The 16,413-nt window shown below is 34.9% G+C and overlaps 1 protein-coding gene across 1 annotated transcript; it reads left to right on the top strand.

The window, feature by feature from the left end:
- Nucleotides 1-5,537: 5,537 nt before the first annotated feature.
- On the top strand, nt 5,538-9,065 carry LOC145086190 (uncharacterized). Its single transcript, XM_079023936.1, has 5 exons — nt 5,538-6,085; nt 6,359-6,663; nt 6,772-6,961; nt 7,100-7,470; nt 7,648-9,065. The coding sequence occupies exons 1-5, from the start codon at nt 5,950-5,952 to the stop codon at nt 8,767-8,769; spliced, it is 2,124 nt and encodes a 707-aa protein (XP_078880062.1). The 5' UTR covers nt 5,538-5,949; the 3' UTR covers nt 8,770-9,065.
- Nucleotides 9,066-16,413: the final 7,348 nt, after the last annotated feature.

Here is a 16,413-nt window from a genome sequence, read left to right as displayed (position 1 = left end):
TGGCTTTTAAAGGAACTCTTAGGAAAAAAAAGGACAAGAATATCCAAAGATCCCAAGACCCTAAAATCCATGTACAAAGAATATCATCTCCACCCTCTGATGCCAATGTAATTAATTTTATGTCTGGTGGATTTGATATCTATGAAACTTCTTATTCTACAGCTAAAAGATATGCAAAGAAAGGATGCATTCTTGACTGACAAAAAAAAATATCTCTTTTGACGAAAATGACAAGGAAAATGTACTAAACCTACACCATGATGGCCTCATTATAACGTTGTACACGGCTGACCACTTCATCCGAAGAATCTTAGTAGACGGTGGTAGTTCAATCAATCATTCGCCTAGAAATGCTTAACAAGATGAACATCCCAGATTCTGAAATAATTTGAAGATCCTCAGCCCCTAGTAGGATTTAATGGCAAAACCAAGAATATAGTTGGAGAAATCAAATTACCAATATACTTAGAGGTAGTTAACTCTATCGAACTCTTCTAATAATATTATCTTAGGCAGGCCCTAGATCCATGACATGAGTACTATCTCCTAAACTTACCATCAATGTGTGAGGATGCTAACACCATAGGGAATAGTCAAGATCAATAGAGATCAACAAGAAACTAAAGATTGCTATACCACTTCGATGAGAAACCCGACTACTCCCAGGAAAGCATATCAATTAAAGAAAATGGTACGAAATGTTATGCAAGCAAAGGAAAGTGAAGTCAAATAAGTCTTGTTAAATCTTGAGGATACTAACATAAAAGTGTTGTTAGGTGAAGATCTTGAGCAAGATCTTACCAAGTTCCTGAACGTCAGGATATCGACATTTTCTTGGAAACATGAAGATATGACAAGTATATCCACAGATGTAATAACTCATAAACTAATGTTGACCCAAATTTCACGTCTATTCATCAAAAAGGAGGGAAATTTGTACTTGAAAGAAACTTGCCCATCCAAGAAGAAGTTTATATATTGCTCAAGGCCAAGATGATCAAAGAAGTAAAATTCCTAAGACGGATGACCAACGTGGTGGTAGTCGAAAAGAAGAATGGAAAATAAAGAGTTTGCGTACCCTTCACGTATCTTAATAAAGTTTGTCCTAAAGATCCATTTCCCCTTCCACACATTGACTCTTTGGTAGAAGCAACTACATGTCATGAAATCCTTACATTCATGGATGCTTAAGCCGAATTTCAACAAATCAAAATGGAACCTTTAGAACAAGATAACACAACTTTTATAACCCCAAAAAGTATATATTGTTATATAGTAATGTCTTTTTGTCTTAAAAATACATGTGCTACATATCAAATAGTAGTGAACAAAATGTTCAAGCAAAAACTTGGAAAAATGATGGAAGTCAATATAGATGACATGGTAGTAAAATCTAAGAAAGCCAAAAATCATCTACAAGATCTTGAAGAAGCATTCAACATGCTGGATCAATTTAACATGAAGCTCAACCCCTCTAAATGTCATTTTGGTGAGAAGGTTGGGAAGTTCCTGGGCTACATGGTGACAAAAAGAGGAACCGAGGCCAGCCCAAAACAAATCAAGGCTATCTTTAATTTTCAATCCTCATCTTCAACTAAAGATGTTCAAAGCTTGAAAAGTAAGTTTGTAGCACTTAATAGGTTTATCTCCAAAGCACCTAAAAGATGCAAACCCTTGTATGATGTATTGAGGAAGAACAAAAGTTTGAATGGACATTAGATCATGAAAAGGCATTCCAAGAACTGAAAAATTACCTATCATCAACTCCATTGTTGGCTAAACATGAAGATGAAGAACTTTCGTTCCTGTACTTAATTGAATCTAAGAATGCAGCAAGCACATTATTAGTCAAGGATCTAGATGGTACTCAACATAATGTGTATTACGTAAGTAAGAGTTTTTGGATGTTGAGACTAGGTACTCACATACTGAAAAACTAATCATATTTCTTGTCCGTGCTTCAACAAAATTATGTCATTATTTTGAAACTCGTCTTATTTGTGTAAAATCTAACTATCCAATCAAGAATGTGATGAGAAAACTTGACACGTCGGGAAGAATGGCCAAATGATTCGTACAATTAAGTATGGATGACCTAAGATACGAGCCAAGATATGCCTTAAAATTAAAATTACAGGCATTAACAGACTTTCTGGCTGATTTCGGTTCAGATCTTCAACCTGAAGCCGAAAAAGAAGTTCAATTGCTTCAAGATATAGAAGATCCAAGGAAATGGACCTTCTTTATAGATGTGAGTTGTAATTCTTTAGTCGCCGGCGGAAGAGATGCTGAAAAAAAAACTATAGTTTTTACTTGGTGCAATCAGAATTCTCACGTGAGATTGGTAAGGCTTGATAGCGTGTTGATTTGTGAAAATAATCACGTTAGGGTTTCTATGTATTCCTTTGTTGTTTAACATTTTGAATACCCATTAGACAATGTATTATTTGTCATAAAATACTTTTATATATGTGTGTGTTTTTAGAGTTCATATTCACTACCAGAATTGTGTGTTTATTTTGTTTTTGTACCTGTAGAGAAACTTACGTGTTCAACAGATTGAGGTGTGTCTTAATTAGTTTTCTTTCTACTTTAAATTTGTTAAGAGTTTAGAATTTCATAAAACTTTGCCTTCTTACACTAGTACAGAAGAGCTTTAATAAAGCGTTTTTTTTTTTTTTTTTATTTCTTGATGCGGTTATTCAACCGCTTCAAAAAATATAGCATTATAAAATAGTGTTGTTTTTTTAGACGGTTCTACAACCGCCTTAGAAAATATCCAAAACCGCCTCATAAAAATAGCTTTATAAAATAGACTTAATTTTTTATGCTGTCCAAAACCGCCTTATAAAATATAGCTTCATAAAATAGACTTATTTTTTTATGCTGTTATTGAACAGCCTTAGAAAATAAACAACCTTTTAAAATACAATACGAATGGCAAAATAAAATATCATCAATCATTTGTTGATGCTATTAGTCAACAATATTAGAAAATGTAGAACCGCCTTATATAGATAAGAAAGGCGCCAATCTCACTTGTTATTTCCTTTTCTTATGATTGCTACTTCGGCCTTGTATTCTTCCCTCAAGATGCTTCTGTAAATCAATCTCACTTGATGAACTCACGTTACAAACAAGACATATCCACTCCATTTTCTTCTTTAAAACCTCACTTGAACCTGCAATAACTAGTAATGACAGTGGTGGTGGTTTCTTATCTTTTTTTGAATCATTTGGAACACATTCAAATGAGTTCTCAGCAGACTCCATGGATTTGACAGAGTTTTCGGTTTTCAAATATGCCACTTTGGCTTGATGTTTCTTTCTTGCAAGATGTCCAGTAAACCACGCTCAGATATGCACTAATTTTCCCGATCGAACACCTCCTCTCTTCATTGCCAGCATCTCTCTTCCCATCATCATTTCCTTCTTCACTTGTGCTTCCTAAATGTAAATATGCTCCACATCCTCTAATATAATCTTCATGCTGAATCACTTTTCTTATATCTATCGATCCTCCTTGAAAAGTCATAGAAATCACGGTTTAAATAAAAGAAAAATAACACAAAACATGATTATTTCAACTATACTTGATGAAATCGAAAAAAATCACGAAATTGAATAATGCTCTTTAATTGAATAGTTATTGTGATCAATATTACGTACCATTCATAGCCTTTTTTAGGGAAAAAAATACTATAGTTGGAAGAAGTTGATGCAGAAGGTGTAGGATATACTTGATTGCGTTCATTTTGAGACTGAATCCTAGCACCTTGAAATCTACTACTACAAGGACAGAGATATTTAGGGTTTTGCACTAGGGAGAAGTTTAGTCGAAGTAAAAGAGATGACGATGAATTCTTAGGAGTAAATTCTCATTTATGAAGAAGAAACAGAGGATTTAGTGGTTTCATCAGATGCGAAATGGAGATAATCAGTAACGTTTAGGAATATAAATGGTTGATGAAGCGATTTATGAGGGGTCGGTTGGATTTCAATGACAAAATTTTCCAGTGGGAGGGAAACCTAAGTCGGAGGGAGATTAGAATGTTTTTGAAGGCGAGAGGAACTTAGGTTTGGGGGGAGATTAAATTTTCGACCGCCATTGGAGGGAAATCCGCTGAAAATATTAAAAATCTAAAACGAATTTTTTAGAGAGAAAGAGATGATTTGGGGCAGTTTTAGGTTTTACTGATGCGATTTGTGTGGAATTTGGTGGTGGCTATGGAGGTTTTTTTAGAAAGCTAAAACGAAAATTTTAGAGGGAAAGAGATAAAGATTTAATGATGCTATTATATTAAAAAAAGCATCAAAAAATCTTTATTTATTGATGCTTTTACATGAAGTAGCACTAAAAAATAATAGCATTTTAATTTGATGCATTTTTCAAAATATAGCATCAAAAGATAAAGATTTAATGATGCTCTTTTATAAAAAGAGCATCAAAAAATCCTTATTTAATGATGTTTTTACATAAAGTGGCACTAAAAAATCTTTTTTTGATGTTATTTGTTGTTAACCGCCTAAACAAAAGCTTCTGGAAATTTAGCCGGTGCTTTTTTAAAGCGGTTCGTGTATTATTTAATGTTCTATACATTTAATGAGACCATTTTTACCATCAACCGCTTCAAAAATAAAGAATGATTCGCATTATTAAATCACTTGTGTAGTAGTGTTATTTTATATAATATAGTACCAACCATTCCTAACTATCAAGCATTCCACTACAATTGTGTTTCAATCCGTCTAAACAAGCACATGGGTTGAACGATGAGAAGAAAACATCCGGTTATAAACACTAGTTTTGGTATAAAATTTGAGTTGTAACATTTGTATTAGACTTTGAATGTTTAATTCCGTATTAAATTTTAAATCATTTTGTATTCGTTTTTAATTGTTTTTGGGAAATTTGAATTCATTGGTGATAAATATGAAGATTTGAATGTATTTGCATTATTTTTTTTGTATAAATTCTCGAAATATTACAATAAAAAATCTACAAAGATGGTATGTTGTACTTATAGGTATTTAATTACGTTTTCAATGTTTATATCCATCGACTTCTACGATAAGATGTCATTGGAAAAAAGGTAGTCTATACTCTATAACCGCAAATGATTCAATCGACCACTTTCTACACATGACATCAAGCAATAGCAAAGAACCATAGACGAGCCATCCTTGAAGATTATATATCTACATGAACGTCTTCCTGATATACAAAGACAACTTTTCATTGCTCAACGTTGTAGCTAGTTGTTGTAGTGTGCAGCTCCAAAGCTAAACTCTTAGAATAAATCGCCTAACAGGAAAGGAGAGAAAGAACTAGGTCATAAAAGGTCATAAAGTTTATTATAATGCATGCATGTATCATTACCACATATGTGTAAATATAATTACAAGGAAATATAACGTCCATAGAAATTAGGTTTTCTATAGTACAAATTTTTGTCATTTTATAGAAGTGCCAACTAAGAAAAAGGAAAGACATCTATGAGAATGTCCACACAATCTCCACAAATTTCTCCATCCAAAAAGCTTTGTCAAAGCCATGGCACTCTTTTCCTCTCCTGATCTTTCATTTTGTTAGACTCTTATACACTTTGGTGCATTACGGGTCCTTCAAGTCCCTCTATTCGGAGCCTGGAGGACCCTATTCATTCTGTTTTGGTTGATCTCATCGTTTTTCAGGAAATACGTGTTGCCTGTTTTACATTTTTCTTTGACAATCTTCAATCTCTATCTCCCTGTAAGACTTCATGCAACACAAATTATGAATCCAGGGAGCTACACGGGAATTGATAAAACGCTTTAATTGAAGAACATATATATATCTAAAACATACTCTTTTTCTTTTTCTTTTTCCCTCGGGCGAAGTTATTTATTCTTTGTGTGTCTTTTATTTTTGAAAAAAGATTAATAGACGTGTATATTATAGCATAAAGAATGAATTGTTTGCCATGCCTTAGAGGAAAGAAATCTAAAGGAAAGAAACCAGATGGAAAGAACGAAGATAAGAAGGAAGAAGGGGAGTTGCCTGTGGCACAACCTAAAGAAAATCCTCTGAAAAAACAAACTACTGGTATGTTTATACGTATAGAAATTTTCATCATATCCATGCATCGTTTCTACTTATTTTTCTCATAAACACTTATCGATTCTGTTTTCACCTAAAACAATTAATAAATCGATTGCATTGGTTATTATCTACATTGATTGCCATTGAAGGGAAAACAAAATCTTGATTTCTTGATGCATTTCACACAATAAAAATTAGCCAAAAAGTTACGAATGGATGAAATAAAATGAGTTTTTTACATTTCTGAACAAGATAATCAATTCTCTTTCGTTCCAGTGAAAATCACCGGTTCAAACAAAAAATATGATTCATACAAACAAAACGACTCAAGCAAACAAGAGCAAATCGTTGACATTGATGATGGTGTTGGTGGGGGTGGCGCTACGGTTGCTGCTCAGCCAGTTGTTGTTGCTCCGGTTGCTTCTGCCACCACTACTCCATACGAACCGATAGAAGAAGTTCCGACTGGTACATTCAAATTGCATGAGTTAGTCGCAGCCACCAAGAATTTCAAGAGAGAATGTCTATTAGGAGAAAGTGGATTTGGAAAAGTTTATAAGGGAACTTTGGCTGATGGCAAGGTTAATTAATATACACTCATTTTACTTAGATATTAATTAATCCCAATCTTTTAATTTATCCAGTTTTGAAAATAGATTATAATAATACGATGTTGATGTAACACCCAGGTTGTGGCTGTGAAGCAACTGGATAAAAATGGTTTCAAAGAAAACATCGAGTTCTTAGAAGAAGTGAGCAGGTTGAGTGCCCTTCAGCATCCAAATCTTGTAGATCTTATCGGATATTGTGTTGAGGGAGATCAGAAGCTTTTGGTTTATGACTACATGCCAAACGGTTCCCTTAAAGATAATCTATTTGGTAAGTTTCTGTTCCTGAGTTCTTTTATATTCTTTAGTAAATCAATATATCACAATCACAAACCCAAATCATATATACTAAAATTGTCTAATGTTCATGGAAATATAACTTGTGTTTGAATGACTGACCTTTCACCAGAGAAAAGACCATTAGATTGGATCACAAGGATGAAAGCTGCCTCAGGAGCTGCACAAGCGATGCAATATTTACATGAGAAAGTCAATCCACCTGTTTTGTGTCGCAACCTTAAGGGTACCAATGTTTTGTTGGATGAAAACTTTGAACCGAAGGTCACAGATTATGGGTATGTCAATCTAGAGAGTTACACCGGTAATGTGCAGCAAAGGGTGGTCGGAATGGTTGGTTGTGCTCCAGAATATGAAAAAACGGGTCAACTCACAGTCAAATCTGATGTTTATAGTTTTGGAGTTATTCTATTAGAGCTTATCACTGGGAGAAAAGCTTTGGACACCTCTCGCCCTAGAGATGAACAAAATCTTGTGTCTTGGGTAATCTAGTTTCTACCTTGTTATAGTCAAAATTCTTTAAGTTATGATTCTATACTAAAATTTAAAGAATCCATCGGCCCATTAATCAACCAGTTTTTAAGCTTGCAAAAATCTTGTTGTTAGGGTTTCTTTCTTTTTTTCTTTTGTAAATTAACTTGTTTACTTTGATTGAAATAGGCACAACCATATTTTAGAGATCCAAAGAGATTCCAAGAACTAGCTGATCCTATGTTTAAAGGAGTAATTCCTGAAAAGAATTTAAATCAAGCTGTTGGTGTAGCAGCTATGTGTTTACAAGAGGAGACATACATGCGTCCATTGATATCCGACATTGTAGATGGTTTGAGCTTCCTCACAGAAGATCCTGAAGGGTTTACGACACTAGCAACAAGTGAGCTTGATCTCAAGGTGGAGCCATATAACCCGCCTTCATCCTCATCCTCCTCATCATCATCGTCAGACTCTGATTCAGAAAATGAGCTTAAAGTGAAGATAGAGCCATTTAATCGACCTGTGCTAGAACCAAATCCAAAGCCACAGCCTGAGCTGGTATCGGATTCTGAACAAGAGTCTGAGTTAGAGCCAGAACCCCAGCCAGAGCCCGAGCCGGAACCAGAGCCTGAGCCTGAACCTGAACCTGAACCTGATTCAAGTTCAAGTTCAAGTTCGGATTCAGATCCAGAGCCTGAGCCAGTACCGGTTCCTATGCCAGAACCGGTACAAGAACCAGTGCCATCAAGTTCAAGTTCAAGTTCAAGTTCAAGTTCAAGCTCAAGTTCAGACTCTGAGCCAGAGCGAGAGCCAATATTAGTGCCAGAAATACAACCAATGGCCGAACCTAGTCAGAAAGATCAAACTTCTTCTGATGATAATTCTGATGATTCATCGGTTGTATATGAGGAAGATGCGTATAGCGAAGAGGAATTTTCAGATGAAGACAAGACAAACACATCAAATCTACTAAAATCTAAGTCAAAACCACGAACGAAACCCAACAAAAAGAGAGTTGTGTTTAACACAGAAGGAAATGACTCAACAAAGCCAAAACCAAAAAGGATGAATTCTAGTCGGAGCAAGAAGACCTTGAAAGGTGATCGAAGCAAAAATAAAAGCATGCGTAAATCTAAATCGAAGGGAGATGACCATAGTGATATAGAGTTTACAGATGAAAGTGATGGTGAGGATACAAGTCAAAGGTATACAAGTACTATTTCGAGGTTCATGAGTGCTAATTCAAAAGTTTACAGAGGATATGCCGATGAGAGTGACAATGATTCAAGTTCAGAGGGCGAAAAATAGAGGAACAATATTTGCACCCATATTCCATTAACTCATGGTTTTCATCGACCAAATGGAAACAAGATAAACATGAGTTCAAAATTTCTTCTATCCGTATTCATAATTGACAATCTTTCCCTCATATAGACTGTCTTCTCAAGTTTGTATTAAGAAATAGTAAAAGTAGACCCATTTTTGCATACAGTTAAGTTGTTCAATGAACTCTTTATAAGGCTTTAGTCCTTATAGTGTTGTTAAGACCTGGTAACAACCTTAGAAGTCATGAATTCAAGTCCACTTTTCAAATAACATGACCATAAGACAGATAATAAAAATGGGAATAACGTAGATAGCACATAAATCAAGATTACTCTTGACCCACTTATAATTTGTGACTCTCAAACTAATTTGTAAAATAATTTTCTGATTTGCAAATTGCGCATTTCACATTAGGACAAAAACATATGATTGTTTTTTCATTAACAAAAAATAATGAAATTCAGTTCAATCATACTTCTTTTTGTTCTTTTTTTACATTGTACATACCCTAGAATATTTTCTGTTGGGATAAAGGCAAGAACATAGAGAAATAATTAACCATGCACAAGAACACAATGCGATTTATGTATTACGGTCGATATACATAATTTACAAACAAGTAGGAGAAATCTTTGCACGAGTAGTTTGTAATCAAGAATACAATGGATACCCAACCAAATGACACCTTGTACAGCCTAAGAAAAAACCATAGTTGTAATTAGGTTATACTCTGCATAAGTTTATCGTAAAAACTCCCAAAATATGACTTGTTAAATACCCATTTAGGGTGCAATAACAATTCAGATGACACCACGACACTTACATACAATATCGTTATTTATACTACATTGGTTTATTGTTAATTTTATCACTCAATGTAGGGATTAACATTTGGAAATAACAATATACTTTGAAAAAATTATTTTGGTTAAAACAATGCAAGTTTAGTAGAAGAAATTGGGAGGTGAGGTAGATTGTGAAGCATATAGCATAAATTCAAATATTAACTTGGAGTCAAATATGATTGGGAGATGGGTAGATTGTGAAGCATGGAGCATACATTAATTACTGAAACTGTAATTTGGACTAAAAAGTGATCTTTGAAAAATTGTACGTCAACAAAAATTGACGGGTTTGGCGAGAAGAACAGCCAACCTCAAGGGAACCACAAGACTTTCATGAATATACTTGAATAAAGTGATATATATTATCATATTAACTAGATATTTTGGCTAAAACTCGGGCCCTATTTTTTTCGAGACCATATGTTGTCGCATACCCTATGTATCCCCCTTAGGGCCTAAGGGCCACCCCAGGGACAAACCTATTCGTAATAGCAATCCCAAAGTGTATCTCTAAATATTTTGTCTCTAAGCATGAGCAATTCAAAATGCATAAAAATAATACCCTTTAGTCATCAATAATGTATCATCACACATTTATATCTAGCCTAGACATGTAACAGTAATCTATCTATAATGATCAAAGCCTTCAACTGGACACTATCGATAGCTTCACAAGGTTATGACCTCACATGTACTCGCAAATAGTCAACACAGACCCAACCCATGATACAAAATGAAAAATAAAAATACATGCACGACTCAAGAGATGTCAATTTATTTCACCTAAGACAAAATAATATGATATTTGAAGCTCACTTTTTGCAATCATACAATATATGAAATCTTCATAGGTTTTTCATAATATGCTAATACATCAGTGTAATTTAGTAGGTTACCAACGGGTTTCCAGCCACCAATTGCGGCTCCCCACTTATCAATAATAGGGGAGAGGGCTTGCACTTTGGCGATATGAAAATACACTGAAGTATGTAGCATACCCTCTGGCCAATTCATAACTGAAACCCCCATGACTCAAACACTAAAAACTCCCATATGAAAAGGCTAGTAATTCTGAAAGAGCTGAATTGTTTAGCCATGTTACACCACAATTTATTTATAAAATTGAAGCAATTATTTAAGAATATAGTGTTCTAACTCTATAACACATAAAAATTATACGATTGAAGAATTATTGAAGAATTTAAGCATTCATGAAGAATACAAAGTCTAAAATATTGTGTTTCCAATTTCTTTTATTGATATCCACCAACACTTGTATCACCATCATCTCCTGCCATTTATATGCATAAAATTGTCGCTTATCAAGAGTTCATCAATACAAATCGCCACCATCAACCATTGTTAATGCTTTAAGAATCAGAATTCTATCTTTAAGAATCATAACTAATTCTTTAAAAATACGCTTCTTGGTAGTAATGTAATAAAATTACCAATGAATTCTTTGTGTAAAAGCCATATAAACAAACAAAGAACCTAAAAGGGGACTTTAATCAACATGTTTCTATTGATCTAATAATCAACAAATGCATTCCTAAAAGCATATTAATTCAAATTTATCAGAGACAAAACCTAGTGAATCATATAAATATAATGTTCCAAAAAGTAACAAAGATAAAAAGAAGTGATCATGAGTCTAAAGATGGTTCATATCTTCATAAAATAGGATGTTAGCTTATGCTTTTAGTCTTTCTCTGAATATAGGCATTCTCAAGACTATTACTTTCTTATTTGATAGTTTTAACAATATGAAATCAATTTTGTCCATTAATTAGGGTTCCTCCAAAGATTTGATTCAAATTTTAGAGAAAACATAATTCAAGAAATACCCATTTTCCTATTGTATATACTAAAACCACCCAATCCCTTTATTTTTTTTCATATTGCAGGAAAATTCGATACAAAGCACAAAACAATTAAAGTTAGTTTTCTCATGTAAAGCCTAACTTAAAACTTGCAGCTTAGATGTTATGTTACGCCTACCTTAACTGACAACTACATATTAATCAAGTCCTAACTTAATTGAATAGTTAAACCAGTAAACAAGAAAACACCCATGTATAAAAACATTTAAAAAAAATCAAAAGCAATGGAAATTTAAATTCTGACAAGTACATACAAAACAGATGCGTAATGAAGAATAAAGCCATGACTAAGTATAAAATTATGATTCAAGAAGAGAATAGGCAAAAACTAAAGTTTATTTTCACCTTGTAAGAATATACTTTTTTTGAAAGTTAAATCAAAGTTATAACTTTTCTATTTAAAGAAACATCTAGATAAGCACAAACATTTCACCAAAAATTTTAAAGAACCTTATACCTTTTATACCTGATGTTGGAGCATGCGAAGATGGAAATCCAAATCAATCTAAACTAGAAAAAAAAAATCAAACCATAGAACCCCTATACACACACACACACACACACACACACACACACATATATATATATATATATATATATATATATATATATATATATATATATATATATATATATATATATATATATATATATAGCGGATCGTAAATGGATTGAGTAAAGGTCTTGAACTTCAAGGGAATAGAGTTTAGACCCTATATGATGATGATAATGTTTGGTTAAGTGTTTAAATCCCTCAAATTGTGCTTCGAAGAAAAGGGTAATATGGGAAAAGTTATATATCGGGCTTCTTTCATGGATTATAGTTTTATTTTAACATGTACTAATCCATAAATAAGTAGATTGGATAGTTGGTCTTGTCAATACCTTTCTGTGCAAATAAAGAGCGTCGACGATGGAGTTGAAACGTATATCTTATGGTTGTTTGAAGTTGAATTGGATGTTTAGGGTTTTGTCCTACACATGGCGTAGGCAAGTTATGTAGGGCGTACACAACTTATGCAGTGTGTAGATGTTGAATTGTGGACATGGGTTTAAAGACCTACGCATGGCATAGGTTATGCTACGCAGGGCGTAATCGCGGCAGATCAAAACCCTAATTCTTTGGTTTTGATCCCTATTTAAGGGCTCTAACTTATAGGAAAGCCTATAATGACTAGCCTCCATTACCTAAGATCATTCCTTGAGAAACCCTAGCCTCACTACTAGAAAAATAGCCTTTTACGACGTGCAATCCACGACACTAAGTAATTTATGTTACGCAAAAGGGAGTGACCTTAAAATGATGTCATCTCTTCAAAAAATTTAAGAATTTTGGTCACGCATTATTACGTGCCCTTAGATTAGTGTCTAAATGGAAAAAAATCAAAAACACAGAGGGCGCCTTAATTAAACGGGCGTCCTCTATAACTGCCACCTTTTAATTTTAATGAGACGCTCTCTTGTTTCAAAAATCGAGGTATCTGCTAAAATTTCTAGGGCTTTTCAACAAAGATCAAAATACTCACTACTGATCATCACTCAATACACTCTACAATCAATCGTCGACTCGTCTTACAGACAACGTCCCCTCCGACAGCGTTAGGTTCCTTCTCTTCCGGCTGACTTCGCATCGCCGACAAGATTGGGCTCTCCTGCCATCATTGGAGACTATTCAATCTTATGTGCCCCAGGTTCGATTAAGGTATTGGAGAAGTCAAGTGTTCCTATTGAAACTTCCCCTGTTGTCCAGAGAACTAACTTTCATCTCTATTTGCTAGAACCAAGTGACAGAAGAGCAAGAACAGAATGAGGGGAAAAAGCGCCTGGTATCCTTGAAATCGATGATAAATTGAACACATTCAAGGGTTTCTCACCATCTGAAGCTTCTCAAGTTGAACACAAGGTAACATTTCAAGAAAACTAATGCTCTTAGTTGGGTTTTCTCCTCATGTATATTCTTGCACTTAGTTGGATTTTCTCCTCCGATTATCGATTATAGTTGTTCTTTTCATGGTCTGTGTAAACTTCCATTTTGCAAGAAAAATAAAAAATAAAACTAAATTTAGTGTTTCTCCACCAAAAATAGCTGCTAAAAACAAGCCATCAAGTTTCAATGCCAACCTACTCTGTCACAACCAATTCAAGAAACATAAAAAAATATGGCATAATTTTTTTAGCATGCTTCTATCGTAAAAGAAAATATTTTTTTTATAAACCATAAACATTTTTTACAGTAGCAATACAATACACTAAACAAGCCTATGAGATTTAAATGGGGTTGATAAGGGCTCACTCAATCTGAAAGAAGCTTTCCATTTGAATCCATTTGACTTACTATAAGTTTAGTATATTTGGTTATGCCAGTTGCTTTTAAGATGTCTAAGGTATGCTTCTATTAAAAGATAAAGACATCAAAAGACATGTTGCATTTCAACCAGTATTCAACATAGAGTCATAGACTAAGCCAGCTAACCTAACCTGTAACATCCCGAAATTCAGGTACAACTATTTAACCCTTCTCTTTTGTCAAGTTGTCAAGATTAGCCCATGAGTGGAAAATGTTGCAAATGAGTACGTTGGGTGTACTGGAGAGTACCTTGCGCGTACTCATGCGCTTAAGTTGGACGCGGACTCGCCTAGGTATGCTGGGCGTACCCAGGGTTACACTGGGCGTAGCGGGCCCAAATGCAAACCCTAATTGTGGCTTGTGCACTATAAAAGGAATGCTAAGGCCTTATCCTCAGCCCCCATTTTAGAGAGTGAAACCCTAAGAGAGCATTTCCTTCGTCCTAAAGCTTGTGTGTGAGTGTTTTGAGCTAAAGGTGCCTTTGTGTGTTAGTGAAGAAGAAGGAGAGGAGCTTGTGGAGGCTAGGGTTTGAAGTTCAAGCTTGGATCTGAGTTCTTCAGAGGAAGGGGCTTCACTTAGAGGTAAAAAGCTCAGAACTTTCCTCCTTATTTTGGTTTGGTGTTGCATGATCCATTTATAGGGTTAAAGTCCCAAAGGTGGAGACTTTAGGAGCATAAAGGACTCCATGGACCTAGATCTGTCCCATTTCAGTGATATATGTGTTATAGATCCATAAAAAATCCAACTTGGTCGTTATTATGGAGCCATGTTTGAGTTATGAGCTTTTAAGTGTCGGAAATGGAATGATATGGGTGTTGGTAACTTTGGATTAAGAGGCTTAGGGACAGTCACATGTGAAAGTTGGACTTGTGTCTTAACCGTTTAAGACCCCAAAAGCTAAGGAGTCTGAAACTGGGAGTTACCCTTCTGAGAGTGCTAAGAGAGGGATTAGTCTAGCCTTGAGAGTTGTATTGATTAGAGTGCTTATTCCATGTGATCAGGCGGAGGCTAGACCAGATATTACCAAGTTCGAGATTTACCGAGTTACACAAGGTGAGTCTTCTCACTATACTGTACCTGGAAGGGTACCTATGTGTGACCGGAAGGTCTTATATGCTATGAGATGTATGTGTTATATGTTGATATGTTATATGTATGCGTTATGTATGTTATGTATGATAAGGACCAGAAGGTCAAGATGATATGGACCGGAAGGTCAAGAGGACATGGACCGGAAGGTCAGGAGGTTACGGACCGGAAGGTCGATACGGGTAGGATCGGAAGGTCTACCGGGATTCGGGACGGAAGTCCCCTCAGACACCTGGATCGGAAGATCCCACAGAGTTATGGCCTGGAAAGGCGTATGTGTTGTATGTTGTATTTTGGGGAACTCACTAAGCATTTATGCTTACAGTTGTTGTGTTATATGTTTCAGGTCCTAGTGATGATCGCGGGAAGGCGCCAACATGATCCATACACACTCGTGGAGATTATGTATGAGATTCTGGGATATGTTTGTGATGATAACATTTGACACATTATGTTTTTGACATTATTGTTGGGTTTTGAGCATTCTAACACTCCTAAGTGTACGTGTAACCCTAAATACCTTGGATCTATGTTATCTCTATTATACATGCAAACATCAATTTTCCAAGGTATTCATCCTAACTAGCAAAATAACATTGATTCATATAGATATAACTTGTTAGAATACATACCTCTTTGATGTAGCTTGTCTTCATGAAGCTTGAGTGCCTAGTGCCCCAAGTGTGACACCTCAAATTGTTCACACAACACCAAATGCACATGGAATGACTTGAGAGAACATACACACTTCATGAAAATCGGCTAGCCCTTTTTCTCACACATAGTGGCTGATTTTCTCCAAGAATAAGATCATTATATAGTTAGGGTTACACCATGTAAACCCTAATTGTCATGGGCTTTCATTTCCATGATCCATGGGTACAAATACACCATGGAGCATCTTATGGGTTTTTGCCCAACTTGACAATCCATGGAGCATTAGCCCACTACATAAGTATGGATGATTTACACAATTAACCCATATATTAATTAGTCTTCTTTTGATCACTTAATTAGTACTAGATTAATTCTTAATCAATACTAATTAAATAATCTTATTAATATATTAGAACTTATAATATATTAACCAACCTTAAGTGTTATTTCTCTTATTATAGTCTATCCAAATGCATGACGCCATGCAACCCAAATGGACCATGACGGGTCGGGTCAAGTCTTACCAATTATAGTTATGGACTTAGACATTAATCCAACAATTATTCTTTGAGTAACTGTATGTTTTGAAAATGAAAAATTGTTTTGAAAATTTACGTCGTTACAAGTTAGTATCAGAGCCTTGGTTTGAGGGATTCGGGTGCAACTTCGGATGTATTTGAACTCAAACTGTGGATTTGAGAAAGTTTTTCATAAAATAAACAATTTTTCTAAGAGAATAAAAGATTTTGTGAAAGGCAGAACAGAGCAGTGTGTACGATCAGCCAGCGCCTGAATGGTGATTTCC

Source organism: Lactuca serriola, chromosome 2, assembly GCF_051521515.1.
Source record: "Lactuca serriola cultivar US96UC23 chromosome 2, Lser_US96UC23_V15, whole genome shotgun sequence".
In the NCBI taxonomy this organism is placed as follows: domain Eukaryota; kingdom Viridiplantae; phylum Streptophyta; class Magnoliopsida; order Asterales; family Asteraceae; genus Lactuca; species Lactuca serriola.
This window is presented reverse-complemented; position numbering and strand designations above follow the sequence as displayed.

Excerpts from the sequence above, each read along its gene's own strand:
- LOC145086190 (XM_079023936.1), top strand. The coding sequence starts at position 5,950 with ATGAATTGTTTGCCATGCCTTAGAGGAAAGAAATCTAAAGGAAAGAAA. Across the intron at positions 6,664-6,771 it reads GAACTTTGGCTGATGGCAAG|GTTGTGGCTGTGAAGCAACT; the intron begins GTTAATTAATAT and ends TGTAACACCCAG. Across the intron at positions 7,471-7,647 it reads AACAAAATCTTGTGTCTTGG|GCACAACCATATTTTAGAGA; the intron begins GTAATCTAGTTT and ends TGATTGAAATAG.